Below are 14346 nucleotides of genomic sequence, written 5' to 3'. Positions count from 1 at the left end.
ATTGAGATTACGTCAGCGATGTCAATGACCAAAATGAATTGGTGTCCTCGGACTATATAAGGATCAAGCTTATTCACTCCAGGATCATCAACCCTTCTTCCCACTCACCAAAACCCATATCCATTAATATCCCGTTACTACTTTCGCGTTAAGACATTATATTAGAGAAGCCCGACATTTAAGGTAACTGTTAACACAAGAAAACCAGGTTCTTTCCCATCACACAAAGTGTTTCAAAATGTTCAGTTTCTATCAAAAGTATCGTTTGAGGATTTTGAAAACAACATATGTTTTGCTCATATTGGCAATGTTTAAGAGTCTGCAAGCGCGGCCGAAAAATCCCAACGATCAAGAACCATACGATCAATTGTCATTGAAACGCAGTCGTGCCAAAACAAGCTCATCAGCAAGTTCTGCAACTACGGCAGAAACGGAGCTTGCATTATCATCACAAGTCCAAACTCAACCGCTTTCCGATTCCAGTGACGTTTCACAACTCGAAGAAGAAAATAACAGCCCGAAAACGGTACCGCCGTCATCTAGTGCGCATTTTTTGTTCCGTATTCTGATCAGAGACCGCAAATGCGTGGCTTTATTTTTGTTCCAGGCGGCTCTTTTGGTCGTGCGTACAGTTTTATCGCTGCGTGTGGCCACATTGGACGGGCTTTTGGTGTCTAGGCTCGTTAAGGCCGAATACCGCAAGTTTCTACAGGTGTTGCTTGGACAATGGATGGTCTTGGGTATTCCCGCCAGTCTAATAAACTCTTTCATTCATTATAACACACGTTTGTGTGCGGTTACGGTTAACCGAATCGTTTCCAAACACCTGCTTGATCGCTACATGTCGTCCCATCACACATTCTACACGGTCAACAATATCCCACAGGGAGGCCTTTCCAAAGTTGCAGCATACAAAGCGTCCGCTGGCGTCAGTGAAGACACCGAAGAGTTGGCGCGATCCGATCTTTCTGTGGAGTACTTGACTCGGGACGTGGGCGCTTTCTCTTACAATTTGTCTGTGCTCTTAAACCAGCTTTTGAAGCCCACTTTAGATCTACTACTCTGTTCCTTTAAATTGCTGTCTAGCACCGGCAACGGGATGATGGGCGAAGGAACTCTGGTGCTTGGTATCATAGTCCACATCAGCAATTTGCTGCTCAAAATGATCCAGCCTAATTTTACGAAACTTGCAATCCAAAGAACCCATTTGGAAGGCATATTCCGAAGCTTGCATTCCAAAATCCACACCAGTAATGAGGAGATCGCACTCATGAAGGGTCAGTCTACAGAGCTCTGGAATTTGGATTACAAATTCTACCAACTTGCTATTTTCCTCAACCGAGAGCTCAAACTGCATTCCATTTACGATTTCGCTACCACTTTCGTGATCAAATATACTTGGGGAGCGGCTGGTCTTGCACTTTGTTCCATCCCCATTTTCTTCCAAAAGCAGCATAGTAACGATATTACAGCTGATTTCATAACGAATCGTAGGCTGCTGTTAACAGCTTCTTCTTCAGTTGGTAGGTTCGTCCAATTGAAGAAAAGCGTTCAGCAGCTGAGAGGTGTGTCTTTAAGGTTGAGACAATTCGATAACAGACTTGAGGTTCCAGGAGGTTCATTAGGTGTGGAGAACAACGACTCTTTAATCGAATATGATGATTCAAAGATTCAATTTATCAACATTCCTCTCGTTACTCCGACTTTCCAAGTTTTAATTCCAGAACTAAACTTTGAACTGCGCCATGGCGATCATTTACTAATCATTGGACCCAATGGTTGCGGCAAATCGTCTCTTTTCAGAGTACTGGGAGGATTATGGCCAGTAATGAAATCCTTCACACATCCAGAAAAGGAGTCCAAACTCATTATGCCACCTCGGGTTGGACCTAATGGTGAGAAGCCCATTTTCTACCTACCCCAAAAACCATTTATGGGCAACAAGTTCACGTTCCGCGAGCAGATAATATATCCAGACACTATGGACAAATTCGATGCAAAATACCAAGGAGACTATGTGAAGGGGGACAATGATTTGATTGAAATTCTGCATGTTTTGGAACTGGACGATCTTCTAACGGAGAACATGTCAATAGTTATGGCGTCGTCTGTGGAGACCAATCATAACGACGCAGAAGTTTCCATCCAAGATGCATTTGATGTTGTCAGAAACTGGGCCGAAGAGCTGTCGATTGGTGTTCAACAACGACTTGCTATGGCCAGAATGTATTACCACAAGCCCAAATTCGCTGTTCTTGACGAATGCACCTCTGCAGTATCACCCCAAATGGAACAAAAAATGTACACCCACGCACAGGAGCTGAATATCTCACTCATATCTGTCTGCCATAGGACGACTTTGTGGCATTTCCACAATTGTCTTTTGAAATTCGATGGGAAAGGCTCGGCTATGTTTGGTCGCTTTGACCCCCAGCAAAGACTTGGGGACGAGGAAAAGTTGATCGAATTAAATGCCAGACTTGAGAAAGATGTTCCATTGTGGAAAAAGCGACTACAAGAACTCTTAATCGCCAGGAAGTCAAGCATTTTAAGAAAATCTCAGACCAACTTGGCTTCGCTCAGTTCTAGACGTAACTTGCTTCTTTCGCCAAAGGCAGTTGAAACTTGAGAGCAGCATTTCCAGCGTTCACACAACTTTGACACAAGCTGGCTACTGATATGGCTCGCTGACCATCAGTTATACCTCCATTCTCTTTCTGTTTTTAGTAGATCATGTTTAAACGCATATTCATTATATATAATATAGTGCTGAACTGAAGGACATTCACATTCACACCTACCTTTAGGAGAATGGACACAGCCAACCTGAATGCACTTACGACAATGGCATTTTGTTGAGACTACTTCATCTGGACAGCCGGTGTTGAGAGAGAATGAGAAGGATATCTACGTTGAGCATCAAGTGGGTTGTTACCAAGGTAAATCCAAGATTTTGGGCAGACAAAAGGGAAGGATATATCTGACTTCGCAGAGAATAATCTACATTGACGATGAGAAACCTTTAATGAATTCCATTTCTTTGGAGCTGGACGATGTTTTGCAGGCTGACTACTCCTCCAAGTTTTTAAGGAAGTCTGCTAGATTGAGCATCTTTTTACGGGATTCCAAGACTGATGATCTAGACAACAATTCAGTGGGCACAAAAATCTCAGAAGGGAAGAGTACGTGGATTTGCCCGATTTGCGGTCATCAGAATGAGACACCGGGCCATTTGACAAAAGAAAACATGCATTCATTTCCGTGTGCTAGTTGTGGTATTGTACCTGATTTTGAAATGATTGCCGATGTCATCAGTTTCCACAATGTCACTTCCTCTTCAGAGTCTGACAAGACTGCACAAATCGAATGTCCCGCATGTACATTTCTGAACAGGCCATCCTTGAGAAATTGTGAAATTTGTGGGACAAGACTTCCCTCCAAGCATTCAGGAACCTCATCCGACATCAGCATTGATCAACGAGTTAAAATCAGCCTCGAGACGAAAGACGGACTAGTCAAGGGGGAACCGATTTACATACAGCTAAGCTTCAGGCTATCTGATGGAATACTACTCTCTCAAACGATTTCGGAACTGATAGAAGACCGACGCAGAGTGAAGTCACAGAATGTATACAATAAAGGTGTTCAACCGCGGGAAAAGAATCTTCTGGAAATCAAATCTGAGCTGGGCCGAGCTGGAATTGCAAGTCTGGAAAAATCGCAAGAAGATCGACTAATCAGTAATGACATCATGCTGGGTAACGCTTTGAGTGACCTTGACAGTCTGATGGCTTTAGCTTCTGACATAGAAAAGCTGTACGACACGACAGGGCGTTCACAGTTTAAAAAAAACATTCCACTGCTGACCATTGACAGAGAAAAGTTTTTAACCAAGGATCTGTTCATTAACGAAATTTCAAGAGAATTGCACAGTTTTATCCTGTCGGAGTTTCAAGAACAGAAAGAAGCCGAAGGGGTAATATTGATTTCATTGGTGGATACTTATGCATTGTACAACAAGGCAATGCGGATCGGGTCTGGGCTAGTTTCCCCTCAAGAGCTCTGGGAGGCCTGCAAAAAACTCGAAGAGCTGGGGCTAAGTGATTTACAACTTACTACCATCAACGAACGCGTACTTTGTATATCATCAGGGGATTCGTTTGGGTTTTTGAAAAGAAAGATCTGGGATATAGTAACCACATCCCCTGGCGCAGACCTTTTGGAGCTAAGCCGACAACTGAATAAAGATAACGCTAATTCTTGGACGCCTGGGATTATAATGGAAGCGCTAAACAATTGCGTGAAGGGGGGTCAGTTACTCATAGATGAACAAATAACGGGTGTTCACTACTATGCAAACTTTGATTGGAGGATATAGAATGCTAATATATGTGCAAAGGTGGGATTGTTAATGCTGAGGAGAAGTGCCAAAAGAGAAATCACCATTGGGGGAAACCAGCCTTGGTAGTGATTCGATTTCTTGTACGACATACTCTTTCTCGTCCAAGAAGGTTACGTCCTTGCTATCCGTGTTGAAGGACTGTAAATAATGCAAAAGTTTGTCTCTGTTTTTTACCATAATATCCAACACCGGTTTGGACTTACGTGGGTTGGCAACAAAGACTTTAAAAATATTGAAGGAAGCCAATTGTAAATTCTTGGATCTGTCACTTAGCAAAATCATGATCAGTTTTAAGTTATCGGGTGAATTAATGTAAGCTGTGAGTAAATGATTGTAAGCTCTGATCATTATCAAATATTGCAGGAGCTTTACACTTTGGCGTTTAGTAACATAGCTACCATGTGCCATAACGTTATTGATCTTTTCGATGAATTTATGAAGGTTGGCTGGCTGACTGAAGAATTCTGTCGCCACAGGTTTTTGGTGGATCGTTAGTAAATTTGTGAGAATTTGGAGACTTTCTGTACTGACTTCGAAGGACCCACTTTTAGCGAAATCAAAGAAAAGCCATATTTGCGGATCCCGAAGCATTAAACGACAAAGTTGTTCATATTTCAGGCTCTCCAAAATTATTGACCCGGTTTTCAGAAACAAATCGCTAGAATTGGCCTTTGAGAGTGCCATTTGCGGTGCCCGAAGCATCAAAGAGATGGTCTTGGGCCTTGTTACCAAATAGTCCACGGTCACAAGCTTGTTGTCACGAGAATGTCGTAAACAGGTCGCGAAAAGTAATGCCACGTCTTTTCGAGCTTCGAATTCGAGCTCGGCCAGGTTTACCAGTAGATCGTAGAGCAGATCTAGCTGGTAGATGGCGCTGTAAAGTTCGTCAACAGCCTCCACAGAGGGTTCCGGTTCCACTTCTCCCAGTAAAAAATGTTTTGTACCAGCCAAGTATTTGCTACAATCATCCTGTATTTTCCGTCTGCTGTCAACAGTGGAAGCGTTTTCAAACTTGTTTAGCTGTTCTGAAAGAAGTCGAGCATAATCGGAAGGGGTCTTTGGAGTTTTCTTCCACCAAAATGCCATTGGGTACAGGATTCAAGAAACGCTATTGAGTAAGGTACGGTGCGGCTTGGAATACTGGAAACTCCCTCTGATGATACCTCTACAGCTCGAGGTTTGTTGTGGTAGTCAAGTAGACGATTCACACAAAATAAATTGACTATAAGCTAGAGATGAGATGAGCACGTGACAGAAACTCAAATATTGAAGCGTTAGAGGCTGGATCGAAGAGCGGATCTAAGAGCTCAAATAAAGTGGATGGAATGTTGGCAAAGCGTTGGGATTCAGGTCTGATGTGTGAATTGGGACTGTTTAGAGTCCAAATATGACTTTGCTGCACTATGATGATATGGTCATTTCGAACGAAGACCAGATTTTCAACTGAAAATAGCACTCTCAACCGACAGAAACTTCACCAAAAGATAGGTGAAGAAAGAATAGGTTCTCAGTTGTTGAAACACAGTCAAAACATCTGTTGTCTTGGTTGGCCAGAAGGACGACATTTGCGTACAGAGTGATGCGACGTTTGGGGGATTCCTGAGCTTGAAATATGGTCAATGGAGAGGATTTAAACACTCGAAACCGAGTGACATGGCCATTGCGTAAAGTGCAAATGCCAATGGCACTATGGAAATGTCAGTTGAGCTTGCAATGCGGCATGTTCAGAACCATATTTTTAGGATCTTCAGATGTGCAATATGGCCTTGAGGCCAGATGATCACAATCTGAGAAGCGTTCGATTCTCGAAAGGGACAATTCGCAACGTTTGTTAAGTACTCTCGGTGGCCAAGTTGGTTTAAGGCGCCAGACTGTAATGTTACTCACTGTAATCTGGATATCGGGCGTTCGAATCGCCCCCGGGAGACAATTTTTTTGGAAAAGCTGTCAACTCTTTTCTTGACAGCCAAAATACTCCAACCGAGAGTCCAGGTGTCAATATGCAATGGTCCCAAGAAAAGAACAGAGAGATGATGTGGCGCTTCATTTTTTGTCGTTTTTCAATATCGTGGCACTACATCTCAATTTTATGTTCAGTCGTCTTCAATGAAAACTGGATTGACGTTCTTTTACCAATTATAGGACCTAGATATTTGCCTGAAACCCTCGATGGTTTCTTCTGGTCTCTAGTTTCTCTCTGTTCTTGGCAGTTTTTCACATCGCCGTTAAGAATAACGTTCTCTGTCGTCCAGTGCTTGCTTAATTATAGCATTTTTCTGAAAAAAAAACCAAACACAATGAAATAGACCTCATCGACAATACAACTTGCGCCAAAAAGCGGTCATTGTGCCACACTAGAGGCAAATTTGACACCGGGAATCGAATTAACGCAATTGGTTTACCTGGAGATCCAGCTTTGTGGGATCGCTCGCCTTATTCGGTGTAGTATTTGGCAGTGATTTTTTTTGTTATGAGTGGACCAGGGCACAACTCGCGAGTGGACAGCTCAATTCATTTCATAAAAGAACACCACTTTAAAGACACATTTGCATTGCTAGTGGTGTTCTTGAGCTTTAACCATTTTGCGTCATTATGTCTTTTGGCACTTTTCATTGTCACAACCAGATCCCGGAACTTTTTGGCGAGCTGTTTTATTCGGCTGTTTCTCTCAAAACAGCAGTATAAGAAACGCGTTGATTGCCGCATATCACTAGCCAACAAGACCGCAAATCAGAATGGCGATTCGTCTTCATCGGCCGCAGATAACGAGGTGGGCCAAGACGGTTTGCCGTCTGCAGATGGATCCGCTGGCAATTTTATTAGACGGAAATGTGCAATTTTTAAGTTATCACCTTTGCTTATAATCGAACTGATTGTGGCAGGGCTTTTGAGGGCACACGCCAAGCAGTATTTCACTCGACCAATCGAAAACTTGGCAATGTCCATAATTGCATCGTCGTTGATCAACGACCCGAGAGATTGTATTAGCTACGCCACATCATGTTCCATATTATACGGACTGTTAGTAAACCTGTGGCATAGAGCAACTCTGTTCATGGACCTTGAGATCCCGCCCATCTATGGGATCTCGTCTTCCCCTTTGCATCAATGGTATCATACTACCTTAACTTTACCTGTATTCAGCATTACGGTTCCTTATTTGCGGATGTTAGTGAGCTGTTTTGGCAGGTACTCTGGACTATGCCGGTACCTTGCATCCTTCCATATCGTACTCGCCCAATTCTATCAAAACATGACGGATCCTTACTACTTTCGAAAAAACGTTAAACGATCCTCTGCTTCAGAAATATCTGCCTCGGTCTCATTGAGCCCACATAACTCCTTTAGTGGGACAGGACCTCCATCCAATAGCACTTTATCTAACGGGTCTGGCATAAGCACGTCACATCCGAGTGGACCGCCACTTTTGTCCGTTACCAATTCCGTCGCTCAAAAAGCAGCATTTAGTGATGTGGTATCGGAGTACAATATTTCAGAGCTCCCAATGAACTCACCATCTGAAAGCAATCAACAAACAATTACTACGAATGTTACGACCTCCCAACCAAGTTCCGGTCAAAATAAGACAACATACACAAATCAGTTTTTCACAATCAACATGGAACTTGGTCGCAAAAAGTCGAATGAAGACAATCTCGATGATTATTTCATTACTTCAGCTAATTTAGAGAATTTTATTCAGCAATTGTTCAGATGGAAAAATCATCATTTGATCCCACCTCTATGGTCGATATTTACTACCATCAAGACCATGACTTTGGAGAAGAGAAACGTACGAAGCTTTCACGCCGAGTCCCCCGCATCGCCCACTGAAGACACTGACGCATCTCAGACAATCAAACCGACCATTTCTAATCCTGTCATCAAGGGAAGTGTATTCACAGGCCCAGGGTCAAGCGAATGCATGACCTTGATAGCTCCTGCTGCGGATGACTACAATCAGCTACATCTTGTCCCCCACAATCAAGCCGCTGCTTATAAAGTTTGCATTAGCGACACGGGTCCAACTCAGATTACGTTCCGCATTACCAATTTATTTGAAGGCGAGCTGATTGTTTTGGTTAACGGCGTTATTTGGTCTCAAGTTCTATCAGCCATCATTTCTGCAAAAATGGGCGAAGAGTACACTGTAGTTAGTGGATTGGTTCCTTCATGCTCTTACGACATCCAATTCGTCAACCGCTTCAACGAAGGTGAGGATTATCTAGTTGCCGATTTGATGGTCCGCACTAGTGCCAAGGAAGGAGAAAGCAAGCAGTTATTGGATTTCAGTTTCCCTTCTTACTATCATCGGAAGTTTCTATCTCCGTTGCTCACTCTCAAACACTCTGTCTTGACGACCAATACCAATCTTGCTGAAGAGCGGGCCAAGTTGCGGAAAACCAAGAAAGAAATCTCTAAGAAATTGAGCTCGCTTAGACAGGAGAGCGATCATTTGAAATCCAAGATCGCCCAGAATGCCGGTCAAGACGAAAAAAGCGCCTCTAAGATGGACAATTTGAAGATTTTGTTACAACAAAGCGAATCTCAGCTTTCCGTGATGGAGGAAAAGTTGAAAAAAGTGTCTGCGCAGGAGGTTGAGATCGAACAGGAGCATCTCCAGCGCAAGGACCAACATTTAAAGACTCAGATGGAGTACGGGAAATTACAAGCTAATTTCGCGAAAGAGAAAGGCGAACTTTCTACGAAGCTGACCAAGCTCGAGCACGAGTTTTGCCAGTTGAGAAGCAAGCGCGAAAAAGTGAGCGTTAAACAGGAAAAATTGAAGAAAGAGGTCACGCAATATGCCGAGGACATCGACAATTTTCGGTTCCAGTTTCAGTCGCAACGTCAAACCGAGCGTCTTCGTCGCGAAGAACTCCGCAACATCGAGGCCAACGAGAGCGAGCTTTCCATCAAGGGTCTAGAACAGGACATTAGTAGACTCGAGGGCGAAAACGAGGCCATGAACAGCATGCTACGTAATTATTAACGTCTTAGGACAAGTGAATGTGGTATTGTATGTAATCAAGATTTCTTTTCGCTACATGGTGACGACCCTTCAAGAACATAGTTGTGTGTATGAGTTTCTGTCTATGTCACTCCACGTCGTGGTACATACGGCCTTTAGTGTCTTATATACCTTGTAACAACCAAAAACTATCATCTGTCTCAAAATCACCATTATGTTCCATCTACTTATCCACTATTTCTGTCATGAACAACACATGACAATAAGATAACCAAGATCATGCTGAAAGAATCTATGATGAGACAAGAACATCAAGAATGAAGATGTTAAGGATAACGACTACGATAAGACAACAAGGCTAAGAATGGAGGCTGATTGAGGCTCAGAAGCCTAAAGTCTAGATGCGAACATGTCGGGAATGTGACCATTCATGTCTCGAAGTACAAGGTATAAAAGACGAGCATGACATGCTCGGATCACGGTTATCTTATATGCTAAAGAAAGCAAGTAGAGAATCATAAGTAAACATTGAACAAGTGTTTGAATCATTATTATATCCGCTTGGGTATAATAGAAGTTATCGCTAAGTCCCACCTCTACTTCGGATCGATTATCCGGGACCGTAGCATAACAATCTCCCATTGGTGCCTCCTTAGCTTAGTGGTAGAGCGTTGCACTTGTAATGCAAAGGTCGCTAGTTCAATTCTGGCAGGTGGCATTAAAATTAAATTTTTTTCATTTTTGCCATGTGATTTTCATTTCACCGTTCGAAGAGATAGACTCACTGAAAAAATTTTTTTTTCTTCAAAGTCCCTAGGCGTCACTAACTGAATTGAAATTTAGGCGATGAGCTGCGACGCTTACAAGGCAGCTATCTCTATGTACGTATAGGTGAAAAATTATGTGAAATGAGTCGACAACTGCAGAACCGCCCGGTAGTTTCGACTGTAATTGTTAGAGGTTAAGGTCGTTGATTTCAGGCGATTGAAGCGAACTCAAGGAACGCTAATAAAGGCCAGTGGATTACGGGGAGCGAGAGCTTTTTGGGCCTGGTTTTAGCTTCATTTTTGGTTAAGTTTGAGCACTTTGAAGCTGAAAATTAACGTTGAAAGTACCAGTCGAGTGTGAAGTACACTTTTCTGTTGAAAAAAGGTAGAGATAACAGTTGTAAGCGATGGCTCCTTTGAAAAGAGCAGCATCTGAAGCTGTCTCCTCAAGACCACAGCCATGGAAGAATGGAGAAGGTCCGCTGCAAAAGAAAGCACTCATCGCTGCACTTGGAAATGGGGACAAACAGCTGAGGCAGGAAACAAACGGCAAGAAAGAGGATACAGAGGAGCAGTTGGGAGACGCTAGTGCGTCTGACGAAGAAGAACGCGATGAGGATGCCAAAGACGGGGACGACAATGAAGAAGACGAAGACGAAGAGGATGATGACGAGGACAGAACACAAGATAACCAACAACAGCAGCACAAATCGGGCCAGCTGAGTGCACAGGACGTACAGATGGCGCGTGCCACCGCTGAGCTTTTCAAATCAAACATCTTCAAGTTGCAAATCGATGAGCTTTTACAGCAGATCAAACTCAAGGATTCGCGCATCCTCAAAGTAGAAAAATTCTTGCACAAGCTGTATGACACGATCCAAATGGTGCCCGATTGGGAGCCGACCGCGCTGGCCGATGTCGAGTCTTATTTCAAGGGCAAAATCGTCGCTGTTCCGTTTGCAGACCCCAAACCTGCTCCCTCTGTGCAATACAAATTCAGTTATAAGGCTCCAGACGTGTCTTTGATCGGTTCGTTTGCGCTCAAGACTGCAACTTACGATCCCAGGGGTTCTTCAGTGGACGTACTTCTCACGATGCCCTCAGAGCTCTTTGAGAAAAAAGATTTCCTGAACTTTCGATGCATTCACAAAAGAAGCGTGTATTTGGCGTACTTCACGCATCATCTGTTCGTTTTGTTTGAAAAGGAGCAGCTTTCTGACTTCCTCCAATTCAGCTATGAATATTTGAACGATGACCCGCTTTGTCCAGTTCTGCGACTTCAGTGCAAACCCGGTGGCGCTTCTGAGTACAATTTCTTCAAGACCAATTTTTCCATCAACATAATCGTCGGGTTCCCTTACGGCTTTTTCGAGGCCAAGAAACTGCTTCCAAACAAAAACTGCATCCGTGTTCAAGAAGATAAAGACACGATGACTCCCTTGTACAATTTCTCTATTCTTTCGTCTTCTACTCATGAGCACTACTTGAAATTTCTTTACAAAACCAAGAAGCAGACAGAAGCTTTCAAGGATGCCTGCATGCTAGGGAAATTATGGCTTAAACAAAGAGGATTCACTTCTAAATCTGCGCATTCCGGTGGACTGGGCGGTTTCGGCTCTTTCGAGTTCGCCACACTTATGAGCGCTCTTCTCTGCGGTGGTGGTGTTAATGGTAATAAGATTCTTCTTCATGGGTTCTCTTCTTACCAGCTATTCAAGGGTGTCATGAAATATTTGGCAACTATGGACCTCTGTGCGAATGGTCACCTACAGTTTTACTCAGACCTTGATCTGTCTTCGAAGCTGCCAACAGCAAAGTATATTGAAGAGGGTTTTCAAATTCCCACAATTTTCGATAAAACTACCAAAGTCAACATTCTTACCAAAATGTCAGTTTCCTCGTATCAAGCTTTGCAACTCTATGCGCGTGAGACTTTTATTCTGTTGAGTGATGTAGTCAAAGACCAGTTTGCTAGCATATTTCTAACGAACTTGAATAAGTTTCAGGAAATCAAGTACGATATGACCTTTGATTTGGAGATACCGACCCAATCAATCGTCGTGGAGAAATTTGGACCCACTGAAAAGATCAAGTTTATCAGTCTAGAGAACTTTGTGGTCAACAAAATCTGCAATGTAGCAAAAATCGCTTTGGGCGATAGAATTAAGTCGCTACAGGTCGAACTGTTGAATCACAAGACGTGGTTTCCCATTAGCAAACGGAAACCTCATAATAATACAAACATTTCTAATGCTCGCATCCGTATTTTGGTGAATCCTGCCGAATGTGAGAAGCTGGTTACGAAAGGCCCACTAAACTCCGAAGAGTTTGCTGCCGAGGCTCTCGTTTTCAAAAACTTTTGGGGTAAGAAAGCGTCTTTGCGTCGTTTTAAAGATGGTTCAATAACGAATTCGTGCGTTTGGGCAACCTCTGCTTCTGAATCGGTCATCTCTCAAATTTTGACGTACATTTTTAAGTTGCATCTGGCTGAAAACGTCAAACTCTCTAATCTCACTTCTAGCCAATTCCTGGAGTTACTACCTTTGCCAAATTTGCCAGCAAGTTCCAGCATGTCCGTTTTAAGCCTGAACACCTTTTACAATTCACGCAAATCATTCGACAATCTTTCCACGCTGCTGTTCAAGCTTGATTTACCTCTCGGCATCAAGTCTGTCCTACCAGTCGGCTCTGCATTTAGGTACACGACAACTTGTCAACCTGTACCTTACGCTTACGCGAATCCAGATTTTTTACAAGATGTGCTACTAGAATTTGAGTCTTCTCAGAAGTGGCCGGATGAGATAACATCTCTTGAGAAGGCCAAGACAGCATTTTTGCTAAAGATGCAAGATGCTTTGACCGCCAATCATGGCCAATACAAGACTTTTTTCTCCAGAGATGAATCTATCCCATATAATCTCGAGATTGTCACACTCAATATTTTAACTCCTGAAGGCTACGGGTTCAAGTTCAGAGTTCTGACTGAACGTGATGAGGTACTATATCTGAGGGCTATTAGCAATGCGCGCATGGAAACAAAAGCGGAATTGGAAAATGTTTTCTTGAAATTTACTGCTAAATATTTGGCATCAGCAAGACACACTAGGACGCTTGAAAATCTTGCTCATAGCTTTCCGCTATACCCACCAGTGGTAAGATTGTTCAAAAAATGGTTAGACTCGCATCTTCTTCTATCACATCTATCAGAAGAATTGGTGGAACTGATTGCAATGAAACCATTTGTCGACAGCGCTCCTTACTTTGCTCCAGCCTCCGTTGAGAATGGGTTTTTGAAGATTATTGAATACCTGAGCCAGTGGAATTGGAGAGAAGATCCACTCATTTTAGACTTGGTTAAGCCTGAAGAAGTTGATTTGGGCTCCGATCCAAGTTCTGCGAACGGACTTGATTTCACCTCCAAGAGCAGCAGCGACCTAAGGGAAAAATTTACGGTGTCACAAATCAAAGCCATACAGAGCAATTTCTCGACACTGCGCAAAAGCGATCCACAGGGGCTGAACATCCAATTCTTTGTTGCATCGAGGAATGATCCTAGCGGAATCTTGTACTCAAGCGGCATTCCACTTCCAATTGCAACCAGACTGACTGCTTTGGCGAAAGTCGCTTTCAATCTGATTCAGGCCCATGGCCTCAACAAACAAACCGTGGACTTACTGTTCACGCCGGCCTTGAAGGATTACGATTTCGTGGTGAAGCTCAAAATGCCGGTGTCTCTCAAGCTTCCGAGCGGCGTGCTGCACCACAGCGGTTTCAAGAACCTGGAAGAGCAGCAAACAAGTTTCCCATCAGATCTCTCGCAAATGAGCGAGAAGATGGACCCTTCGTACCAACTGGTCAAGTACCTGAACATGAAATACAAGAACAGCATAATTTTTTCAAGTCACCGTTATCCTGGCATCAACGGAAGTGATGCAGGCGATCGCAATGTCATCACCGGGCTGATCAAACCGGCTTTCAAATCGCCCGTCAAGTTCAGAGCAAACATGGATGCCAATGTCAGACCTGTCAACAACGAATTGACGCTATTGAACAAGGAAGCCATTTTCAACGAAATAGCTGTTTTTGGCAGTGACCTCATTACCGCTTTCGAGTCCAAATAGTCGATACAAAACAGAATGTAAATGCATTGTTAATAGAGCTCGAAAAGCGCAATACAGTATTCAGTTAGATCCACAAATCGTACT

The 14346-nt window shown here is 43.2% G+C and overlaps 5 protein-coding genes and 2 non-coding genes across 7 annotated transcripts, besides 1 other annotated feature; 6 read left to right on the top strand and 1 right to left on the bottom strand.

Moving 5' to 3' along the window:
- Nucleotides 1-238: 238 nt before the first annotated feature.
- PXA2 (LALA0S03e06480g1_1) lies at nt 239-2629 on the top strand (the record flags this gene model as incomplete). Its single annotated transcript, XM_022773347.1, has 1 exon — nt 239-2629. One exon carries the CDS (start codon nt 239-241, stop codon nt 2627-2629), a length of 2391 nt encoding a protein of 796 aa, XP_022627830.1.
- A 201-nt stretch (nt 2630-2830) lies between these two features.
- On the top strand, nt 2831-4378 carry VPS36 (LALA0S03e06458g1_1; the record flags this gene model as incomplete). The annotated part of the gene is made up of 1 exon (XM_022773346.1): nt 2831-4378. One exon carries the CDS (start codon nt 2831-2833, stop codon nt 4376-4378), a length of 1548 nt encoding a protein of 515 aa, XP_022627829.1.
- A 30-nt stretch (nt 4379-4408) lies between these two features.
- HYM1 (LALA0S03e06436g1_1) lies at nt 4409-5488 on the bottom strand (the record flags this gene model as incomplete). Its single annotated transcript, XM_022773345.1, has 1 exon — nt 4409-5488. The coding sequence occupies one exon, from the start codon at nt 5486-5488 to the stop codon at nt 4409-4411; it is 1080 nt and encodes a 359-aa protein (XP_022627828.1).
- Nucleotides 5489-6240: 752 nt separating this feature from the next.
- Nucleotides 6241-6329, top strand: LALA0_S03e06414r. The gene has a single exon. It is a non-coding gene; the product is annotated as a tRNA-Tyr (tRNA).
- Nucleotides 6330-6872: 543 nt separating this feature from the next.
- Nucleotides 6873-9395, top strand: NNF2 (LALA0S03e06392g1_1; the record flags this gene model as incomplete). Its single annotated transcript, XM_022773344.1, has 1 exon — nt 6873-9395. The coding sequence occupies one exon, from the start codon at nt 6873-6875 to the stop codon at nt 9393-9395; it is 2523 nt and encodes an 840-aa protein (XP_022627827.1).
- Nucleotides 9396-9782: 387 nt separating this feature from the next.
- Nucleotides 9783-9976: a long terminal repeat.
- A 44-nt stretch (nt 9977-10020) lies between these two features.
- Nucleotides 10021-10092, top strand: LALA0_S03e06348r. Its single transcript has one exon. It is a non-coding gene; the product is annotated as a tRNA-Thr (tRNA).
- Nucleotides 10093-10548: 456 nt separating this feature from the next.
- UTP22 (LALA0S03e06326g1_1) lies at nt 10549-14262 on the top strand (the record flags this gene model as incomplete). Its single annotated transcript, XM_022773342.1, has 1 exon — nt 10549-14262. One exon carries the CDS (start codon nt 10549-10551, stop codon nt 14260-14262), a length of 3714 nt encoding a protein of 1237 aa, XP_022627826.1.
- Between the last annotated feature and the right edge of the window lie 84 nt (nt 14263-14346).

This window comes from Lachancea lanzarotensis, scaffold LALA0S03 (assembly GCF_000938715.1).
Source record: "Lachancea lanzarotensis genome assembly LALA0, scaffold LALA0S03, whole genome shotgun sequence".
NCBI classification, from domain to species: Eukaryota; Fungi; Ascomycota; class Saccharomycetes; order Saccharomycetales; family Saccharomycetaceae; genus Lachancea; species Lachancea lanzarotensis.
Note: the sequence above shows the minus strand (reverse complement) of the source record. Positions and strands in the feature narration are given on the sequence as shown.